At 44.6% G+C, this 21,580-nt stretch overlaps 2 protein-coding genes across 3 annotated transcripts in view; one reads left to right on the top strand and one right to left on the bottom strand.

The window, feature by feature from the left end:
* LOC125765181 (E3 ubiquitin-protein ligase HECW2) overlaps positions 1–21,580 on the bottom strand; it is a 75,604-nt gene that overhangs the window by 22,587 nt on the left and 31,437 nt on the right. Inside the window, exon 2 of one of the 2 annotated variants that reach the window (XM_049430119.1) lies at positions 10,400–10,516. The gene's annotated coding sequence lies outside the window, so the exon portion shown is untranslated. Of the gene's footprint in view, positions 1–10,399; positions 10,886–21,580 lie in introns of those variants that run through there. The other variant, XM_049430099.1, reaches the window with a different exon arrangement.
* Positions 12,082–21,580, top strand: part of LOC125765238 (monocarboxylate transporter 12-like) — a 54,842-nt gene continuing 45,343 nt past the window's right edge. Inside the window, exon 1 of the mRNA XM_049430233.1 lies at positions 12,082–12,609. Coding sequence (XP_049286190.1) covers positions 12,255–12,609 — 355 coding nt within the window. The 5' untranslated portion in view covers positions 12,082–12,254. The remainder of the gene's footprint in view (positions 12,610–21,580) is intronic.

Below are 21,580 nucleotides of genomic sequence, written 5' to 3'. Positions count from 1 at the left end.
CCATCATGTCCACACCCTCCATCCAGTGCGCGTGTTTGCGTTTTTCACTCGCGTGCCCGTGTCAGCACCTTTTTGCGCAGTGTCATGGTTAGGTCTATCAGCAGCAGGGTTTTTCTTATCCTTCCCACGCGTACGTTACCTTTTACTCCATGGGAAGGTTGTTGTTTTTTTTTTGTATTGTGTTCCTTTTTTTTACCAAACTCAAAACTTCGATACAGATCGACGAAAAATGGAGTAGGAGAAAACTTTGTTCAATTCATAGCATTTTTAAAAGTCTTTCTTTTTCTCTCCTACTTTTCCAAACAAAAAGAAAACTAAATCTAGAACGCATTAGTAGTTTGACCACGCGTTTTACTAATCGTAAAACAACAATCACAAATCGTTGTGACGCCACGAGTGAACGATATACTACAGTTGGATTGATTTATAGCACAAGATTGACGAGTCGACTTAATCTCTCTCTCTCGAGTGGTTTAGATGCCTTCTCATTCGGCTTGATTTTTATTATTGTTGTTGTTTGATGACATTTCTGGTGAATCTCTAGCCGTATATAGCGTTACATCCTTCACCAGATCGGTATCTTCATCCCAATCCCATTCAATATTCCTTCAGCTCAATGTGACATAAAGAAAAAGCTTCGAGATTAAAAAGACCTGAACTAAGAAAGAAGGAGAGAAAAAAACTTATCGTAAATGATGTTGAAGGTGGTGGTAAAACGCTCCATAGATGTAATAATAATAACAATAATCATAAACAATTTATTGGTACCTGATGTACCGGCTCTGCACCGAAGCAGCAACAACAAAAAAAACCGAACAACACTCAGAACGAATGTTAACAAAGGTAACACTCAACATTGAAGAAAAAAGAAGCGAACGCACGGTAACAATGCACCAAAAAGGGTTTTTGGAAGAAAAAAAAAACATACACACACTATGACTTAAATCACGTGTAAGTGAGTGTTCGGTGCAATTTCAATAAATTAAATTAAAGCTTTATGAGTAAATTTCACACCAAATCGTAACGTCCCCCAAAAAAAATGGCGCCCCGCCGTAGCGGCCAGGAGGAAGCGAGACGTAACGTAACGTATACAACGGGTGCAACGCGTAAAAGCTGTCAGCCCGTTGACGTTTGGGCACGTGAGAAAGGCGTGGAAATGGCAGCTGCCTCGAAGAGAGGACGATTAAAAATCATGATGAGGAAGGAGACGGTTTTTTACAATCGATACAAATATATCGCTTGTCACCATAAATGGAACTTCATTTTTCTTGTTCTTATCGAGTGGAAGCGGTTGTTGGATCTCTCTTTCTCTTTCTCTCTCTCTCTCTCTCTCTCGCTTCTTTAGTTTTTGCTTTTTTTACTTTAGCTCAAAATTGTTACTTATTTTCGCTTCATTTAGTGGCATCTTACGAAGTTGTGGAGGGTTTTTTTTTAAAGTCTTGCCCAAAGTTCCACTTTGTAAGGTTAGGTTAAGCTAGGTCTCTGCTTGAAGCGTAAGTGACGGTTTCCTTGGATCATTCAACATTACGACAGTTTAATGTCTTTAAAACTAAAAGAAAAACCCCCAAAGCCCCTTTTCTTGCAATTGGTTTGTCCCAAAAGCCCCAATCAGGTGGGGTGAGTGAGCCGCCGACAACAAAAATTGGGCACCCGTTGGGCGGCTGACGGCTTCTTGGACGTACAAGAAGCCCGCGCTCGGGATCCAAAATAGCGACTAATTGGCACCGACGGACCAGTTCCGAAGCACCCAAAGCAAAATGGTACCGGATCGGGTCGTAAAGTGCGCCAACCGCGGACCTTTCCAAAAGTCGATAAGAACATCGCGTCACGAGCCACGTAATTAGGCGTTTTATTTCCTACCCCGGCGAGTCTTCCTTGTGGTGGAATGTTTGGCTAGCAGCGGAACGCACAGCGAAAACGCAGAGTGGAACATTAAACGGCAAAAGGTTTGCTGGGACACAATTGTTGAAGACTTTTGAGATTTATGCAACGGAAGGAATTGTGCTTTTTTTGTTGGGCAATGACATGTCATCGTTTAAAGCCTTCTCGAAATCGGTTGAGAAGCATCTCTAGAGGAGCCGAGCAATTAATACTTCATCGCACATAGCCGAAACCATCCGCGGCACATATGGTGTACGGTGGATTTGATGAATGTCATAGAACTCCCAGATCTAGCTTCCTTTTCCGTTCCGATTACGAGTGGAGTGATGTCGTGCTGTCTTCTTTGTTTAATCGTTCTAGCTCATCCATGACATCGCATGTACAGTGGTGGCCAATACAAAATAACTTTGAAATTCACTTTGATATTTTGGTGGTGATAGTCTTCTGTAGAGGGTGCTCCGGACTTGGAGATAGTATCGACGAGAATTCCTCCATGTGGAGAACGCGCTATTCTTCTACTGGAAGATAAAAGTCCAGAAAAGCCAGAAATTGTTCCACAAGTTCTTTGAGGTAGTAGTACTAGAATCACAGACTGATGGACTCTGTGGACAAGCAGGACACAAAGAAACTTTTAAGAGAAATGCCCAGATCCTTGAAGACAAATTCCAACAAGCAACGCTATATGGAAGATTTATGATAGAACTCATATTTCTTCAAGGATTCTCTGATGCGATAGACTAGTAGCGTTAAAGTAGATTTTGAGAAGAAGTTTTTGAGTATATTACTCGTATTTAACTCGACCCCAATAAACCACCATTTCTCTTTGAAAACTTCGTTGGATTCAATTAAAAATAGTCCTCTAGGCTACTAAATATTCAAACAAATCGGCCAAAATTTGCGGTGACCTTATATCACTAGACACCACTGTAACTTCTGATGATGTGTTCTGATAAGCGCTTAGTGGAATCCCTTCGCGTGTCGTATAACGTTCCCGCAAAAGAACCCTCGAGAGGCATTTTTATGATACTCCCAAACACAACGATTCGACTTGAGCGCTTTTGGTTGTAGCGTTGCGAGGATGCTCGTGGCGTCAGCTTCACTTTGACCTACATACAACTTAACTATCGGGTGTGTGATGTGGGAGTGTGGGAGCAAGAATAAAACTAAATCGTAATAGAAATCGAACAACACGGAACCGAAACCCATCAAGCAATCGGAATGAATTCGCCAACTCGACGAGTCAATCGGCCAGGACTTCCATTCCGACAAACAAAGGCTCATGGGGGGAGAGGACGCTAAAGTTGGAAAGGATGAACGTATCTACTGATTCTGAAAAATCATTCCGCGAACCACCGTTGCAGCTTTATTAGCTTCTTTTTATGCAACACCTCTCCAATTTCCCAGGAATCCTCAAACATCCTCGTACTGCTTTTGGAGCAGAATCGAATCGGATTAATGAATAAGCTTCGATTACTTCCCAGTTCCTTTCAGAGGTGCCTGATAAAGACGCTTCATACTCATTGGAATGTTGCTCTTCATTCGGAAATACAAACACCCACACAGACACTGGGCGGAAGAAGATGTTGTTGTCTGTTTTTCCCTCAGCAAGAGAAAATAATTGAAACTATGACTTAGCCATTTTAGTACGCGTATCGTAACAAACTTCAATGTTCGACCGGGGGGACTTTGGAGGTTGGAGGTGAATTTCCAAAGGCCTTATGGGCAGTGGTGAAGGTGAAGGAGGAGTATCGTTCCGGATCGTTACGCTTCATTCGTCGTCTATACACAGCCTCGGAAACTTGGGGCCGCCATGTTCCGTTTTTTTTTTCTACTCCATCTCTCCATTTAAACGACAAACGTGTGTATTGTCCAAGAGAGGAAAAAATATCACTTCTGAATGGTTGGAAAACAGGATACAATCAGAAGACAAAAAAGTACCAGGAAATATAAATGAAAATAGTTCATTGTACGTTCCACAAACACGCATACGAGCAAAAAACAAAGAAAAAAAGGACAAAATAATAAACAGCAAATGTGCTGCCAGTATGGGACGCGTGCACTATCAACCTTGTTGGTGTGATCCGGAGGCCGGACTCGGTTACACATCTTTATAACTGTCCGCCAGCCCAACGTGGTCAAGCTCACCTACAACGCCTTCCCCCTGCGGTCCTTCGTACAATCGGTCGGACAAGACAAGATGGCGGGACGATTTTATTGCTGACAATAAGCAAACTCAAATGTTGTTGCACGAACCGGCATTCTACCTTCTTGTGTGTTTGATCCACACTCTGTACCAGTTTCTTTTGTTTAGCTCCCACACACCCAATGCCTTTGTGTTGCCATGTCACACCCCCCGCCCGCGCTACGAATAGGATTCCAACTTCAACGAGCCGGGTGACCCGTTTCTGGGATGGTTTTAGGTACGGGGAACAAAACACAAACTTAATCATCTGCAACATCGACACAGCACAATAATGAGGAACCATTGGCTTCCTAGCCCCGGCCAGGACACTATTGTCCTGGAGTCGACCGGGCGTGCAGTATTTTCAATCTTCGGTGTTCGGGTGTAGTTTAACCTAGTTGTTATAATGGTTTGGCGTCTTAACGTCACACTGGTCGCATTATTAAATTGCTTCCTTGCTCGCCTATACACAGACACACACACACACGCAAGCATTCATTATGGATTATTGTACAGGCGAATTTATAAATCCTTCTAGTGGAGAACGACCTCAAGCTAGAAGATCCTAGACGAGCGGGCAGGACACTCTCCAATATTTCAAGTTGAAGTTAAGAATCAGTTCAGTTGCTCACGGTTGTTGATCTATTCTTCCCGTCTTCTGGTTTTACATCTTCCAACTCTCTAAAACCCCACTCCCCCCCCCCCCTCCTCCTCCTCCTCCTCCTCCTCCTCAAGACAAGAAACACGTCCAGTCACGCCATTACCGCTCAAACTCGCTACCAAGACGAACTTGACTGGCTTTAATGAAATGCCGTGCCTGATGGATTTGACCGTGGATTAATTTATCAGCGAACAGTAACACACCGACGGGCCTTTTGTCGGCTTTTGTAAAGGAAGGGGTGGTTTTGGAGCCACAATGTCGCTATTATTCATGTTGCCTCCCACGCACCTTTAGCAGCAGTTGGCGGAACAGATCCTCGCCAAGGGTTATTGGGCTTACGTCTTATTGGGTTTTGCGAAAGGTAGCAGAAACCGCCCCCCCCCCCCCAATAAAGTTGGGCTTTGGGATTTGGAAAGATACCCCTACAAGAAGCTCGTTACTTCCGCCTATCTGACAACTGAAGAACTCCCCAAGACGACTCTCCAGGCATATCTTCCCCCCCACGGGGTAGGATTAGGTGTTTTAAACGAGACGCCTGTAGGGATATTTCGGATCTCCGACTCACACCATTGCCGGAATGCTGTGTGAGCTAAGCTCTAGCAAAAGGGTTATGCACTTGCTGTCGTTTTAAACCAACTGACACCTGACCCGGCACCCTTATCCAAACTTTGCCCAACCGGGGATGCACACATACGGCACAGGTTCGGTTTTTGTGAATATTCTCGATTGACTTCAACACCCGCTTACTGAGGGGAGTCACCACACCACCCCACCCCACATGGAACGTTTGCTGTCTCGGGTGTTTTGTTTTGTCCGAAACTATTTCCACCGCATCCAGAAAAAACATTGGAGCTTTTCCATGATTTTCTTCCCGCTCGCGCACACACAGTCAAAACAATCAACCCCTTAGCATCTGATACAAACAATTGCGTACTGGTTGGGGTAGCTTTCACTCTCTCTCTCGCTCTCTCTCACACACATTTTGCTCACCTTTCTCTTTCCGTTCGTGTGCTCTTTTCCTTTCACGCACAACGGATCCGAGTCTCCAACAGCTTTTCTGCGCTGGAATCCTTTCCGTTTCTTCTCTTTCACTCGCAAACTCTCTCACTCTCTCACTCTCTTTCTATTACTATTTCTCTCTTTCTCCTTCTCTTTTGCATCTTTCTCACTCTCCCCATCTCTTTCTCGCGATACGCATTTTGTGTTTCGCAGCACACAATCACCCATCCAGCCAGTGCGTTGTGTTGAGTTCCATCTCGCTTCACTACCGCAAACCCACCCCAAATTTCCATTCCACCCCCCATCCCCCCCCACCCTTTTTCCACACGCGGTACGCAAGAATCGAAACGCAGCGATATAGAAAAGAAGAAACAAAAATACACACAGCGGCAAGCACACCAGCGCTCACGAGCCGTATGATGGTCGACCGTTCGGTTGATGGGCAGCTGGTCGGTTAGCGAAAATTCAGTTGATTATCATCCGCGTTAGAGTTCACATCTTGCCAACCGGCTCTTCACCGGCTAAAAGGTGGGGTAGCGGGGGAAAAAAAGGAACAAATCGGACCAGAGCTACACCCGCGAGACTCAGCGTGGGAAATATTACCACCACCCCCAACCCTCCCCCCGCGCGCCCTCCAACCACCACGACTCCTCCCGATACGATTTTAGGCGGGCACGTAAGAACGTTTTCCGGGGGAAGTTTTGTTACGCGGGAAAATAAATTACTCGTCCCAACAATAAAACTAGGGACACGTTTCGAAAGCATACCGGAAGTGTGTGAAAAACCTGTCAAACAGATTACCGTGCGTGTGGGTGTGTGTGTTTGTGATTTTGATTTGATTTTATTTGACGGCGCGTCTTCATTTGTCCAGGGAAAAGCTGTCAGACGTGTCGTTTTTAAAGTCGATCGAGAGTTGATCTTTTCAAGGTATAAATTTATTTTTGTTTTCTCTTGAAGTTTATAATTAAGTTAACGTGTTGTATAAGTGTTCTATTCAAACTTTTTTTTAAAAAAAGGATAATATTAAATTACAAGGCAAAAAAGCAAAAGAGAAAAAAAACATTGAAGAAAACTCCTCTCTCGTGTTCGATTCGTTCCAAACATCCAAATGAACTAATAATTGAACTGATCAGGTGTAAATGAATGTATTTTTTTTTTATGATCGCCTTTCCTCCTCTCATCCTTTATCCCGTGTGAAGGGTGGAAGGTCAATTTGTCATTTCCCCGGGGTACCCTTCGGCGGTCGAGTTAATTACGTCCGATGGTTTGGCTAAACCGCAGCGGTGCCAAATTCGCTTCCAAACATCAATCTCCAAAAGTTTGCACGATTAACATCTCAACTCCCCAGAAGAAAAAAACACACCCAAAGGAACGGTAGCCAAAACGGACAATCAGGCCTACCCAAAAACCGAACGCACACACAACAAAACTACGGGCACCAAAAAACCTCACACTCCAGCTAAACCCATAAAAGGGCTTCGGCCCAATGACTTCAGGAGGAGTTGTTGGAGTGCCAACAAAAAAAAGAAGACCCACACACACACACATACAGAGCATAACATAAATCAAACCCTTTTAAGGACTCTGATTTTAGGAAGGGAATGCCAATTTGTGGCGTTTAGGCGTCGAGCGTTGATGAGTTCCAATTCGTAGCAGCGGCGATTAAAAAGTAATTTCTCCAGGACTTTGGACGTATATATAGTTTCCTGAGGAGGGAGTGAGGGAGTTGACGAGAAGGAACCCTTTGACTTGAAGGTTTAACAAGCAAAACAAACGAAGAACTACCGGAGTGCAACAATGTTTCCTTAACCCTCGAAGGTGTAATTTAGTTGTCAATCGATCAATTACAAACTCGTCACATTCTTCCATCAACCGTGCAGCATGCAACGATCTTCAAATGAGTTTTTTTTTCTTAGAATCGTGAAACAGAACGGTTTCCCTCTGTAATGTCTTCACGGTTTTTTTGGTCCGCTTCAATGTGTCACAAACATGTATACCCCGAGTAGGTCATGTGCGTAACTCACCATTTCGGATGCCGGACACACACACATTCCACGCGATGAGCGCTTTAGTGGGGCGTGAGGGCATTCCAATGGTTTAGGGCAAAACGTTTCTGTGATTTGCGTGCACCTTCCCAATATGTTTCCCCACTCTTTTCGTCTGCAAGCAAGCAAAAAAAAAGCGGAACATTGTTGCCAGCCCAAAAGCGCGCGTTTTTCAGCTCAATCCGGCACGATAATTGGCCACCCTGAAGGTAATTTTTTTCGGTTAAAATGACACATACCCTCCTTCAGAAATCCCACGTTTAATGCGCGACTCCACTTGGCGTAGTGAAGGGGGTAGGAAAGCAGAGAAGGCTTAAAAAAACACAAAACAGTGAGGCTCGTCACCTTAACGCGTCAAGCCGATTCGGGAGATGCCCCTTTTGCCTTAATTAGCCCTCTAACGACGGGTGTTGACGGGTTGGTGAATTTATGCATGGTAAAAAATGCTGGACGTTGCGAGGAGTAATGGGCATGGGCAGGAAAGTATGATGAGCCTTCTTCGATCGGTTTGGCACGTGGGTGTGTGTTTTAAACCAGAAGGCAACACAAAGTCCGGCCAATTTCTTGTGCCTCATCACACATCAACTGTTCAACCTTTTGAACTGTTTGAAATGTGTCTTTTTGTTTTGTTATTTACCATAAATCTAAGAGCTATGCGTGTAACACAAAACAACGAATTAACACGCTGTCCTCCAGGTAATCGATTTAGTGCTAGCGGTAAAGCGTGTCGCCTACGCGCGGGAGGACGTATGTTCAAATCCCGTTCCAGAAGGAAGAATTTTCTTTCAAATTGCTTTTCTAAACGTCACACACTAATACAAATAAATCGTACAGCTAGAAAAGAGAGATAAAAAAAACATTAAATTAAATTAACTTGCATATATTTAGCAACTTTAGAGAAAATTGCTCATTTATTTGCTCAATTTGAGTGGAAAAGTTCGATATAGTACACAGCACCTCTATAAATATCGAAAATAAACAGAGAGCTGACTTGAATATTCCTCTTTTCGATACACACATTTCACTTGTGTGTGTGTGTGCATGTGTTTATATCTTCTTAAGATGCACTCGTGAAGGGTGCATGTCAGTGTCAGTTCATTAAAACAAAAAAGAAAACAGGCCACCAAAAAAATAACACCAAACGGAATATCAAAAGATCAACTGTGTGTGTAATGTCCATCCCCTAAATTGAACATCGGTACGCAATCATCAAAGCTACGATCGCGCTTAAATTGCACTTTTCGCGATTCGCTTCTCAATCGCAACGCCGAAACGGGGGGGTATAAAATGTTTTTAATAATCGTAAAAAAAAAACCGTTTCCAGCGTAACCGGGAAGAATTCACCACCGTTGGGCGTTTTTTTTTTTGTTTGGCGCTTTGGTGCAGTGTCGCGATTCATTATCAAAACCGCCGACAGAGGAACCGGCAGGGGCAAAGCGTGTGCACCATATCTCTATGAGCCCGTTGAAAGGCGTGAACCTTAATTTCGTGAACCCGAAAAAATCGTAACACCATTATGAACGACGTGGAAACGGGGCGATCCGGTGCATCATCGATGCAACACATCCAGTTTTTTTTTTTTTGAGAGGCGTGCGATTTCCCTTTGCAGCTTCTTAAAGCTCTCGTTTCCTTCCTCAGCAATCCACTGTTTAACAAATCAATTTTCGAAGCTCGTCAACGTCACCGGTACCGGCAGGGCATGTGCGAACTAATGCGTGAAGATCACCCTGAATGCACCTCGATCATCGGCACGTTGATCGCGCACAAGTGTGTATTGTGTATTTTTATTGCTTCCCTCTGCACACCCAACGGTACCACATCATCTTGCGTGCCACGATCAACATGCGTTACACACATTTTCGCGACATGTTGCAAATGCCGCGGCGAAGATGGACGGACGAAATTGTGATGTGGGAAACGGTTTACATTTGAAGAAAGTTTGAACCACCGCGGCGGTACGGTACGGGGAGTTTTATATGTTCGTTGTGTAAGCAAAACCGGGCGAAACGTGTGTCGACAGATCGCTCTGCATGGTAAAAACCCATGGATGGCGAAGAAGCAAAAGCGGGGTTGCATATCGGATGAGAAATGCATCGAAAATGCAATGGGGTGGGTCGGGTCGGTGGGTGTGTGTATATGTGAAGAACATAAGCAACGATATTTGACGATAGATGAGCAAAGCGGTACGCAAGTTAACCGCATTCGGCGGAAATGTTTCTCTTGCCTTACTGAACCTCGGGGTGCACTTTCCAAACCTTCCCTTGCTTTGCAAGCGATGCAAATGTGCAGAAGAAATAAACAGTAGCAAATACCTTATACCCAAAACCAACAATCCACCCACATACACATACTCCCCGCACACACAAACCCAGACTCCACAAGGAGCGGTGGAAAATTTATGTTAATTTATTCATTAATAAATTTCGACACCGATACACCTGCGATGGGGGTGAGATCGGTGTATAGTGAATCATTTTAAAAAAACACACCGTATAGTATTATTCCAGGCATAGACTTCAATTTCCAAAGTACACACACACACAATTCTGAAAGGCTAAATTAAATAATAAATAAAATAAACACACATTCGGTGGAAGAATAAAATATTGATATCAGCTTTATTTTGCTTACCCGTGTTTTGTTCTCTTTTTGGTGTGTGTTTTTCCTCCCGCCCATTCCTTCAGCGCTGGCGATGGCGTTACGGTTGGGCATTAAACATTTTTTATGCGACACTAAACGCTGACAAAGCTGAAAGCCAAAAGCAAATAAAGATCACAATGAATTGCGGATTAAGATGTAGGTGGACAGATGATTAAAGTGTCATATCTTTTGTATTGCGGGCGGGAAGACTCGCAATTCTTGACGAGCAGAGCAAAGGTTTTGAAATCCATTAAATGGTAGTTGATTCGTTTTCAAATAGCACTAATTTTGAGGTCAATTGTGTTACGATTCAATCAATAGTTTAACCTGTAGAGAATTATAGACATTGGATTAATAGCCTCAAAAATTCGGAATAAAATTGTCCGGCTTGTCTTGGTTAGGTACTCCAGAAATTCAACCTAGCGGTATCGATGTCATCTGACCTACTCTTCCAAAAACGCAATAAAAATATCTCTTCCGCACGATCTAACGCACAGATGAATGCTCTAATTACGCGCACACAGAGAGTTCCGTTTGCAGTTCTTCATGTTTTGTCTCCATCGTTCAATGGATGCATCGGCGATTGCGTACCGCTCGTCTGAATCATGCCTGCCAGGCCTGTACAGATAGAAGAAGTTATTTTACGATGTGCGATATTAAAACGATCTCCACTTTTTGCCTTTTTTCTCCAATAAAAAACCACACACACACACAACACATATGACCTACTGCACGTTGTTCTGGTTTCCTTCATAACGCTCTGTTACAAGGGTTCGGTCTACTTGAACAACACGGCAACTGGCGTACGACCGTTGTTTTTGAAAGGTTCCACTCATACGACGTGTGTATCTGTGTATGTGTGTGTGTGTCCTAGCACTCGGCAGCTCAAGTGACTTCACAGCCGTCAAGTGAAAAGTCCTCCACTTCCGCACCGGCTGAAGAGCCGCGTTCGGACACACTCGGCTCACCCTGGTCGCTTTAAACATACCGACGGTTCGCTGAGATGTATATACCCACCCCTACGCAAACGGCCCCATTAGGGTGCCCTGGGAAAGCTTGTGCCGATAGGCTTCATTAGGCTGCGCCTTTAGGTTTTTTTTTAAATATTACATGTGAAGTGTATGATTTGGCATGGTGCCAAGTGCAGTTGCCTTGAGTGATGTTGTGTTGCATTCGAAAACTCATCACACTTTCCAATTGGAAGGGATATTTTTCTTCTTTCTTTCTTTCTTTTTTGCTCACCCCGCTCGCTCTATATAGCGCTCGAGTGGAGTTCTTGGTGGGAAATGTCAGCTAGAGTGGTAGGATTGTCTTACACCGCGCGGTTGGGTTGGGTCCGTTGCCCGCTACGAAGCTATCGGCTACGTTCATCTGTTTGCCGATCGATCGAACTATGCGGGCCCGGTATGTCCATATGTCAGATCTTCAATTCGAGTACGCCTTCTTGAACTTTGCCGCAAGGGAAAAGATGGATTACACCTAGAAAGGATTTCATTGCACAACGACTGCTAAACATCTTTAGTAATATGTCAGGGTTTCTCAAACCATCTTCAATTGATATACTTTTTTTTTGTTGGGAACTCCATCACGTGTTAACTAACCTCAACTGGTGAACGAATCGAACCGAGTTACTATGGAGACATATTTCCTGAAGTTAAAAGTGCTGTTTCTTCAATTGATTCTCTAAATGCACACTAAAAGTGAAGCTCAATAGTGCCCATCAATATGTGAAAGATGTCTAGCAACCGTAGACTGAAACTAGCGCGTCAAACCTCAACTTCCAAACCCAACGATCAACTGACAATCAACAGAAAGGTGTAAAACAGTGCACGTCCAAAAGCGCAGAATGTCCTCACTGATACGGGCACTCTCCTGGCCGCTGATATCACAGTCCCAGGGTGGTGGAGGACCGGGCGGACCCGGCGGTGGTCCCGGTAGCCCGATCGATGGGCTGGACGGGCTCGGGAATGTGGCCGGCCACTGTAAGAAAAATGGTGGCATCCCGCCGTCACCCACGTTCCAGCAGCTGATGGCCGCCCGGCGACTCCTCTGCCGGCGTTACTATCCCGAGGGCGGTTGGGGATGGGTAGTGATTGTGGTCGGTGTACTAGTGCACACCATGACCCACGGGTTGCAGCTGAGCTACGGTCCACTGATGGCGAGCGTAATGCGGTATTTCGGCAAACCATTCACCGACACAGGTAAGACATGGTGTTTTTCTTTCTTTTTTTTGTTGGAGAAGAGATGTCTAACTGTCAGACACGTACTCTATATGCGGACTAGAGCACACGTTGCTGGTGGTTTATAAGTGTCCAGACATGGCGCCAGTTACTTACGAACATCGACCAAATCGATCGATCATCGTCACTAGGGTCTTAAAGTGCATCTTACAACTCACCCGCCCGATAGTGCGCCTATTAAACCCCCTCTTTTTAATGGAACCCTTCGCTAATTCTCTTTGTTCGGTAAAAGTACTACTGCGCCACTTGTCAAATCGGCAAAATCGACTGTCCAGTTTCTACACCTCCAACATTAAGATGATCGATTGATCGAACAAGCTGTCATTATCGTATCCGAAATAGCACTTCAATTCAATGGCAGGTGAACTCATAAATTCTCAAATTTGCAAGATCTTTCCACATCTCTTCATATGTCGCGTCTGTGTGTCTTGCAGCGAACCCAACATCGTCTAGCACGCAGCAGACGGCACGGCTTAAGTGCAATTATTGCTTCATAGTCTCGTGGTCGTATCATCAACTTAGTTACGCCAGTACGCTCTTAGAAGCACATATTATCACACCTCATTCGATGGTGCGCCTCCGTCTTCATGCTCTCCCCCCCAAAAAGGGGAGAATGGCGTTCTCGAGATCGAGGTACTGAAATGCGATCTAACAGGTTCGCTTCTGACGCCGGGCTGAAGGTGTGTACGCCCGTACGATGATGGTGCTGTACCATTTTATTCTAATCCGATAATGGCTGTCTGGCTGGCTGCAAAGACGCATCACACGAACTACACACGACCAGTCATGAACGCTTCTCCGGCACTCACAAACGTCTTCAAATCTTTCCAGTTCCCCGGGGGGCGCAGAAAAAAAACCGGGGGGATAAATTTGAATTTATTGCACGGTTCTTATGGTTGTGTTTACTTTTCCTCTTACCGAAAGTAACGGCGCAAGTAACGAGCTCGTTTAGCTACCGCCTTTACGAACTGTCTGCGACAATTTGCTTGGACCGTTTTCTCCTACACCTCTTCCACCTTTCAATCGTGTGTGGAATTGCATACTTTCAATCAGTCATTAGGTGGTGAAGGTTTTTAAAACCACAACGGACGAAAAACAAATCGTTGTCATTCGTATGCCTTGCGACGATGCCACGGTGGATACGTGCCGCTCGTAACAGCAATGGACGGTTGACAGATTGACACGTCGGTACCATTTGTCGTTCCGGTATTCCGGACTAGACGCCTCCACGCATACGCCTTCTTACGTCGCATGTGCACCGAATGCTTCATTTCGCTAGCGAATAATTGTACGGCAATAAAATATCAGCTCACAAGCTGACACCCGATTCCAAGCGCCAAAAACCGATTATCGTCTATTATTGGAAGCGCCCCCTTAGTGTAAGTTATACCACAGCACGTGTGAGAGGGATCTCGAAAATCAAAGTTCTCCTTATATCCCTGCTACACTACAAACAAGACAACTTAACCCTGTCAAAATTCGAGGACATCTACATGCAGGATATTGGTGGAGACGGGGAAGGAAGGGAAAACTTTTCCGACAACGGCTTACGAATGACGGTAAGTAATACCCTGATTTTGTCCCGACTTGCACTTCGAACCGATTTCGACGTGTTGTTTGCAACACCCGCACCATACCACCCGCCAGTACAGCACCTGACACAGCCCGCCATGGAAATCTTCTCACCAACCGTTTACAATAACCATTCTAGCCAACACCTCATATACTTTCGAGTAGTGGGATAAAATGGAGAGGAAGAGGGGGGGGGGGGGAAGAATCTTCCAACTTGGAGATACAAACCGAAGGATATCTTCAAATAAAGAAAAGCGATCAACGGGTTTGATGTTCTTTTTTTCTTGGACATCCCGACCTACACTCCACGAGTTCCTTTTCCAGGGCTTTCCAAGCACATGCTCACTGTCTACCACAGCGCGTACTTGCGTTGGAAGAACACCCAAAAAAAACACAGTGCAAACAGTGCTTGCAAATGTTGCAGTTCGCGTACTTAAACGAATTGCTGCTCAATGGCTTCTGAAGACGCTACAAATGGTTTCTAGCGATGATAGCCAAACCGCCGGTATGTCGGAACTCCCACAGCCTTCGACGCTAGACACCCACAACTAAAGACAAAGGTGAGGTTAGGGAGTGGGCTATTGCACGCCAATGTACAACTTTGTCATCATTGGAGCTTTTGAGAACGATTCCACTGCCCGCACCAAAAAGGCGTCTCCATTCCCCCCCCCGGGTACTCTCCAAGAACTTCCTCCAAGAATGCTGTACTAGCGGCAATAGTAGCGTTTACTTTCCGGATTTGTGGCCTGATGGTTAGCTCCCGTGCTTCAATGCGTTGTAGCCTTTATAAACAATCACTGTAAGGGGGGGAGGAAAAACAGAGTCACAGAAAGATGGCAAGAAGCCCGAAACATCTCTTCCCACATAGACGATCAGGAATGAAGTGGTCGTTTAGTCGCTCCAGTTCACCATCGGTATCGGTTACTGTTATGATGTGTGTGCGTTTAGCTTTCGGGTTTTATGAGTTTGTATTCGCTTTTGTTTGGCTATGTTATCCTTCCCCGTACAACCTTAGTTCTCTATTCCCCAATTCCCGCTTGCTCCTCAACAAAAAAAAAACAAAACCCAATAGTATGTTGTTATTCTTTGCAACCAGTACACCGGTGCTCATGGACTTATACCGACTCGTCAAAAGCGTTGTGGTTACAGTTTGACTGACGAATTTGTACTCGAGAGTACCACCAGCTAGATAGTCATAATAAAACGAAATAACCTCTTCAAGACATGTTGCTGGCGATATCATTCCTACTTCATCTTTCCTTCCTCGGGTCGGTTTTGGGACAGAGAGTAGTTGTGGTGTTTTTGGTGGCCCGTCGTTAGTCTACACGTCGATTTATTCACCGACAATCAATATACGTAAAATGATCCGCAAACCCCGTCCTCTGTTCCGCTTCTGTTCAGCTCATCTGGTTGCTTCTGTTGCTCCTCGGTTATGGGGATTGTACTTGTTGTTATTTTGTTGTTGTTTTGATCTAGATATACCTCAAGACGTACGCCGTATTCCGCGTAGCATCTAGGAACAGTTAAGCATCGGGGTCCCTACAGACAGGGAATACCCTGTACATGCTCTCTCTCTCCATCTCTCTCCCTCTCTTCCCCTAGCCATCACTGATTCGATTGCGGTCGGTTCGTAAGAAGGTTTCCCGCTGGGTGTTCCACGTACTACTGTGCGACGTTTATGCCGGTTGGAAGCTGTGTGGCTTTACCACTTATGGTAGGCTCACGGTCGCAAGCCGTGATTATTAGAGCAGATTAGATGTCTCGAACTTTTATTGTCAACAATCGACACAGAAAACTTCCCGGGGGTTATCCGTGGACCCCGATGGACATAAACAAAAACCCGCTAAACAACAACAAAGAAAAAAAACCTTTGCCTTCCCAAGGCAAATGCAATGGTAGTACAGTTTGGGGTTTTTTTTGGGTAGTCTGGGTACCGCCTGGGGAGGCAAAAGAAAAAGTGTGGTTATGTGAGGATTTAGGTTTCCACACAGCTACCGATTTCACTACGCGAGTCGCATCAAAGAGAACACCTGTTGTTTCAATGGAATTGTGATACATGTGGGAAGGTTTTAGAATAGTAAGGAACTGTCACAACATATGAGTGACGAAACAATTACCTTAAACTTAGACTTCTGGATCTCTGGATCTGGATCTGGAGAGGACCTTAAAATCTGGATCTCTTCTCGTACCAACCAGAGTTCAAGAAATTCTTTAAAAGTAAGACCTAAGACACATAACCTAGAATTCCTCAGCAAAATCTTCAAAAAAATAAAAATACAAATTTTGTTTAAGCTCACTTCAAGGCGAACTTGTAACCACACCGCCTATTGTCATTCAAATTCCAAAATTAACGATACTTCGCCACGTCATCGTCTAATAAATCTCGCTCCCTTAGTAGCATACTTTATTCACTCAGCCCGTCGTACATCATTTTGATCTTCCCGTGCCGTGCCTCATTGGGCACCCAACCCGTTTGTAAGTTTGGATGGAAAACCTTCAAAGAAATGTGCATCGTAATGGTAAAGCACTTGCGGGGCTCATTTTTGATGACTACCTCAGACACGAATGGGTGCGCTTGATTGAAAGTAGGGTGGAGAAAAAACCGACCGATCATGGTTCCGAAACCGTTCCCGCGTGCCGGTTTCACTCCCCGTTCTAAGGAAACGGAAGCTTCAGTTTCCAGGAGGGAAGAAACAAAACATATTTTAATCATCACAACCTAAGTTCTTTCCTTAGGATGGAAAACGGGAGAGACGGGGAGTGGGCGAAACGAAGGGCGATTAAGAAAAAAATCCTTCCTCCAATCAATCATTTTGCTCATAAATCACACCACACCGGTTCCACAGCTTCCCTTTTTGCTGTCTGTTAAAAAAAAACGAAGTGTGAACGCTGCTCGCAAGAGAGACACACCATGCTCTTGATTCTTTTGCTATTGCGGTGTGATCCAAAAATTGGATCAGCAAAGATAACACGTCGGGAATGCAAGAAGCCGGCAATAAAACTGACACTGACACTGAGCTATTTCGCGAGTCCACCGAGAAATTCATCATTCCGCCACCATTGCGGACCGGCAGTGCAAACACGCCCGCGCATTCAATCAGTTTGATTGACCATGAGCGATATGAGGAACAGTTTGATTACATTCTTACTGTACCCTGTGCTCCCTGGACACGGTACCATATTATTGGGCGCATATTGGTTCGCCTGCACCGGACCGTCCACGGGGTGTCGGTTTTCTAGTGTCTAAGCTCGAGAATAGCAAGACACAAAAGGGATGCTCCAGACGCAACGTAAGCAAAATTCGCCGAAAACCAAAAGCGACGAATTGCACCCAAAAGAGTCAGTGGATAGGACTCCAACATACGTTGCGAATGATACTGTCTGGATCGTTCATTACACTAGCCATGTTTGATGGATAGGTTTGTTGAGATTTTATTGACCTGGTACCTCATCAATCGTGTCCCGGTCTTCGTCTCCACTCCAATGTTGGGTGCAAATGTTCGACCGATTCTTCCGGCGCAGCATCGATTGTTGGTGAAATAATTTGAAGTCATTATACACCGTGCTGCATGCTTCATTCGATTTGCAGTACGGTGCACATCAACGATGCATTGTGCGAAAAGTGTATGCAAATTGTATAGACTTCATCGAAGGCAACTGTAGACAACGGATCGGAAGGGACACTTAGACCTGGGGAAGGTGTCGTATGATAAATGGGCACTCCATTGATCATCCCGTTCGGTTTGCGGTTTCGTTTCGGGCACCATCTCGTCAACACCTGAATCCTGAAGCTCTCTAAGTAGCTGACCGGTGATCATTCATCGCCACTAGTTAGGCGATGCAAAAAATTTGCCCAAACCACAATGCCCGAACGGTGTCCGAAGTTATGAGCGCGTCCTGGCTTGATGTATACGGGTTTGCCGTAGAACTGAAAGCGCTTAAAAGCGCTATATTAAACGCTCCAATGATACGGGAGGACAATAAAAAATATATACAGTGTGCACCAACACACCAACGTACCAAGCGAAACCTTCCCGTCCGCTGATGATTGGTAAAAGTGACGATCTTTAAGCGCTCGTTAAGACACCGCACGACACCGCCATTAGACGTGTCTGCACGCGACATTAAACTGGCGGTAAAATAAAACCTAAAAAAAAACCCGGCAGAACCTACACGAATACGCCAAAAACAGTCAAATCGGCTTCCGACAAAAAAAAACACACACACCCCGCTTGGTTGACAAATTGAGCCTACCTGGGTTGTGCGCATTGATGCGATTCTCCCCAAAAACATTTGCCCAAAAAGCCCAACAAAACTTCACCAGCATGCGACAAAAAGCAAAAAATGTATATAAACACATCGCCACAAACGCACACACCAACTGGCAAGGCGCACCAATTGACCGTAATTACTAGATGGAAGATGTGTGTTTTTTTTCTCTCTTTCCTTTCATTTTCTTGAGTCACTTGAGAAGACACAAAGGAAATTGACAAAACAACCCCGAAAGATGGAAAATTCGTTCGCGTTCAAACCTGCTAAAGTTATCACCTTCGGCAGGTTACGCTCACGTACTGCAGAGGGTTTACAGTGTGTGGACATGTAGGGGACGCCCAGTTCTCAGTTTTGTTAATTAGCACCGACACATCCCTTAAATGGAATCAATCGCCGGTGCCGGTGCAAGAAAAGAATGAAGTAGCAACAACAACAAAAAAACCAAACACAGGACAGGTCCCAGGAACAGACTAACGAGCCTGGTGGGCTGCAAAAAAACATTCCAGGATTGGTGTGTCTTTGTTTTAGTTTTTGAACCGCTCAGTACATGTGGTTCGAGGACGACACCACGAAGTTCTACAAATATTCTGCCCCAAAAGATGGGATAGAATTGATTCAGAAATACCAGGAAATTGGAGATATGAATTCTTCTTGAAGATCTTAGGTTTTTTACTCAATAAAAACTACAGAATTGGGGAATTCTTCATCTTCAGTGCCTAGTCCTCCAACCAACGCATCAGCGCACAAGTCAACGAACTTCTGGGCTGGGATGTTCATCAATCTTACCCAAAAACCAAGAACCGGAAGCACGTAAACAATTCCATTATGCTAAGTTTATCTTCAGTGATGTCCTGATACCGGAGCTGGTGGCGCTATGTTTTTTTTCTTCCCTCCCTCCACCCAAGCGTAACTTCATGTAGCGCTTAACCTGAACAGAACGGGGTTGTGTTTTCTTTTCTTCTCCCCCCAATACATCGATGTTTTTCCCGCTCGAATTCCTTTTGTTTTGTTTTATTTTTATTTACTACGAGAGTTGCGCCATTTTTTTTGCAGTTTTCATTTTTCCATCACCATCGAAAACACACATGCGAATGTTTTGATGGGTGGAGAGGTTTTTTTTTTATTTACTATTGCCGAGTTGTGTAGAGCTCACTTATAGAAGCCATTTTTGCTATCTTTCCAATCTCATGTGCGTGGAACCACACACACAGGCACAGATTCACCTTCGAAAATGTCACTGAAGTAGTAGAGAATAAGGGGCTGGAAGACACACAAGAAAAAAAAAACAAGATCTCTCTCTCTCTCTCTCGGGGAGAGATATTCAGAGAGATAGGGAAAGAGAGAAAGAGAGAGAGTAAATATATTGGTGGACAGGATTCATATCAGACGTAGTAGTCCGTTTTGCGAAGGAAGCAGTACCGAGAGAGGTCGTTACGCTATTGCATCTGACAGTATCGTTCTTCAAGGTGCTGCCACTTACGGCCAGTTTACATAGCGTCTCTTGGGTCCGCTACATTATGAGCTGATTTCGTAAAGTGTACGGAAAGATTCTATGGCACAGTATGGCGAGAAAAAAGCCAAAAACATTCCACAAGGGTAGATAAAAGGATACAGAACCGCAGTACCAGCAGCTTGGAAGCGTTCCGGAAGGAACTAATTTGAATAAAGATGGAGCTCAACTTCGCCCCAAGGGGGGAGGCATGACGCCCAAGGAACGGCGGCAAGAGTAGTCCGAGTAGCTCAGGATGATGAAATGCCTGCCGTTCCGGGCAGGACAATGGAAGCCAATCTTCGCCACACGCCAAGATGCCACTGTTAGAAGAATAGACAAATGCTCGACCTGTGCGCCAGAGAGCTCGGCCGAGGTATTTAGAGAGATGGGTTAAGCGTACACAAATGGGGGTTTGCTGTGGTACATAAATTGAGGGTTCCCCTTCAAACGAGCTGCTGGAAGTTTGTGGAGACGCAAACCGTAAACTGCACCGTGTACTGCAGGGTGTCATAATCGGACGAAGAAATTCCCATTAAGCGAAGTGATTGCTCAGATTGTTTCTTCCCCTGTTTCTTCCCCTGTTTCTTCCTTTTGCTCTCCTTCTTCTTTGCCGTGATATGGTTTCATTTTATTCAAAAATCCAGCACTCTTGCGCGTTTTCAACAACAGGCTTCTACCGTAAGGCTACTGTGTTGTTGTTGTTTTTTTTGGTAAATAACGACATTATTGCAACGATCTGAACCCAGCGGGAAGTGCAACCGTACGAGTGTGCACCCGTTCCCGAGTGAAACACAGAAAAAAACCCCATAATAATAATAATAAAAATAATATAAAAGATTGCTTCACCGCACGCGTTCATCCTCATCTCCTTGCACCCCGGTCACAGCGCGCACTGCTGGAAAATATAGCAATTGTCTTTAGACAGCTCGGAATGGGCTGCAAATCGGTCGTGCATCTTCGCTCTTGCCACCGGTGCGTGAAAGGGACACCGAAGCTTAACTTAAGCAACATAATGAAGAAAAAAAAGGTCATCTACAGCCTCCCCAGAATTCCGGTTGGGCCGATTTTTCTCCCCGCACACCCTATTAACCTGTCATTATTTATCATTACGCGGCATTCATTAAATAAATACCAAATATTAAATAGGACCCAGGATGCTCTTGCACATACAACACAAAACAGAAGCAGCCCCCGTCATCAAGCGTACTGTGGATGTATCTTTGTGCCAAACTTTGCGTTACCTGGTACGCTATGTTCGGTCTTGGAAATTAAAATATGCTCCATTCTTTGCTACTGTACAGGGCTATTTGAACCAACGTGTATAACAGTTTCAATTTATGTATAACTCGCTTCCCCTTTTTGAGAATTTTGTAGAACAGTATAACAGTATACTGGTTTGTAAAAACTAGATAATCTTTGTTAGGAATAATTCTTAATATCAAATCATCCACATTCTGAATATCTATTCCAACTTCAGCTATAGTGTATAACAGTTTCGATGTGTTCACTTTTTATCGCTAAATAAATTAAATTTACAATATATCTTGATCTCAATATTCTCAGTTTCTTCAAGAAGTAGAAACCCTGTAGCTCTCT

This window comes from Anopheles funestus, chromosome X (genome assembly GCF_943734845.2).
Source record: "Anopheles funestus chromosome X, idAnoFuneDA-416_04, whole genome shotgun sequence".
In the NCBI taxonomy this organism is placed as follows: domain Eukaryota; kingdom Metazoa; phylum Arthropoda; class Insecta; order Diptera; family Culicidae; genus Anopheles; species Anopheles funestus.
Note: the sequence above shows the minus strand (reverse complement) of the source record. Positions and strands in the feature narration are given on the sequence as shown.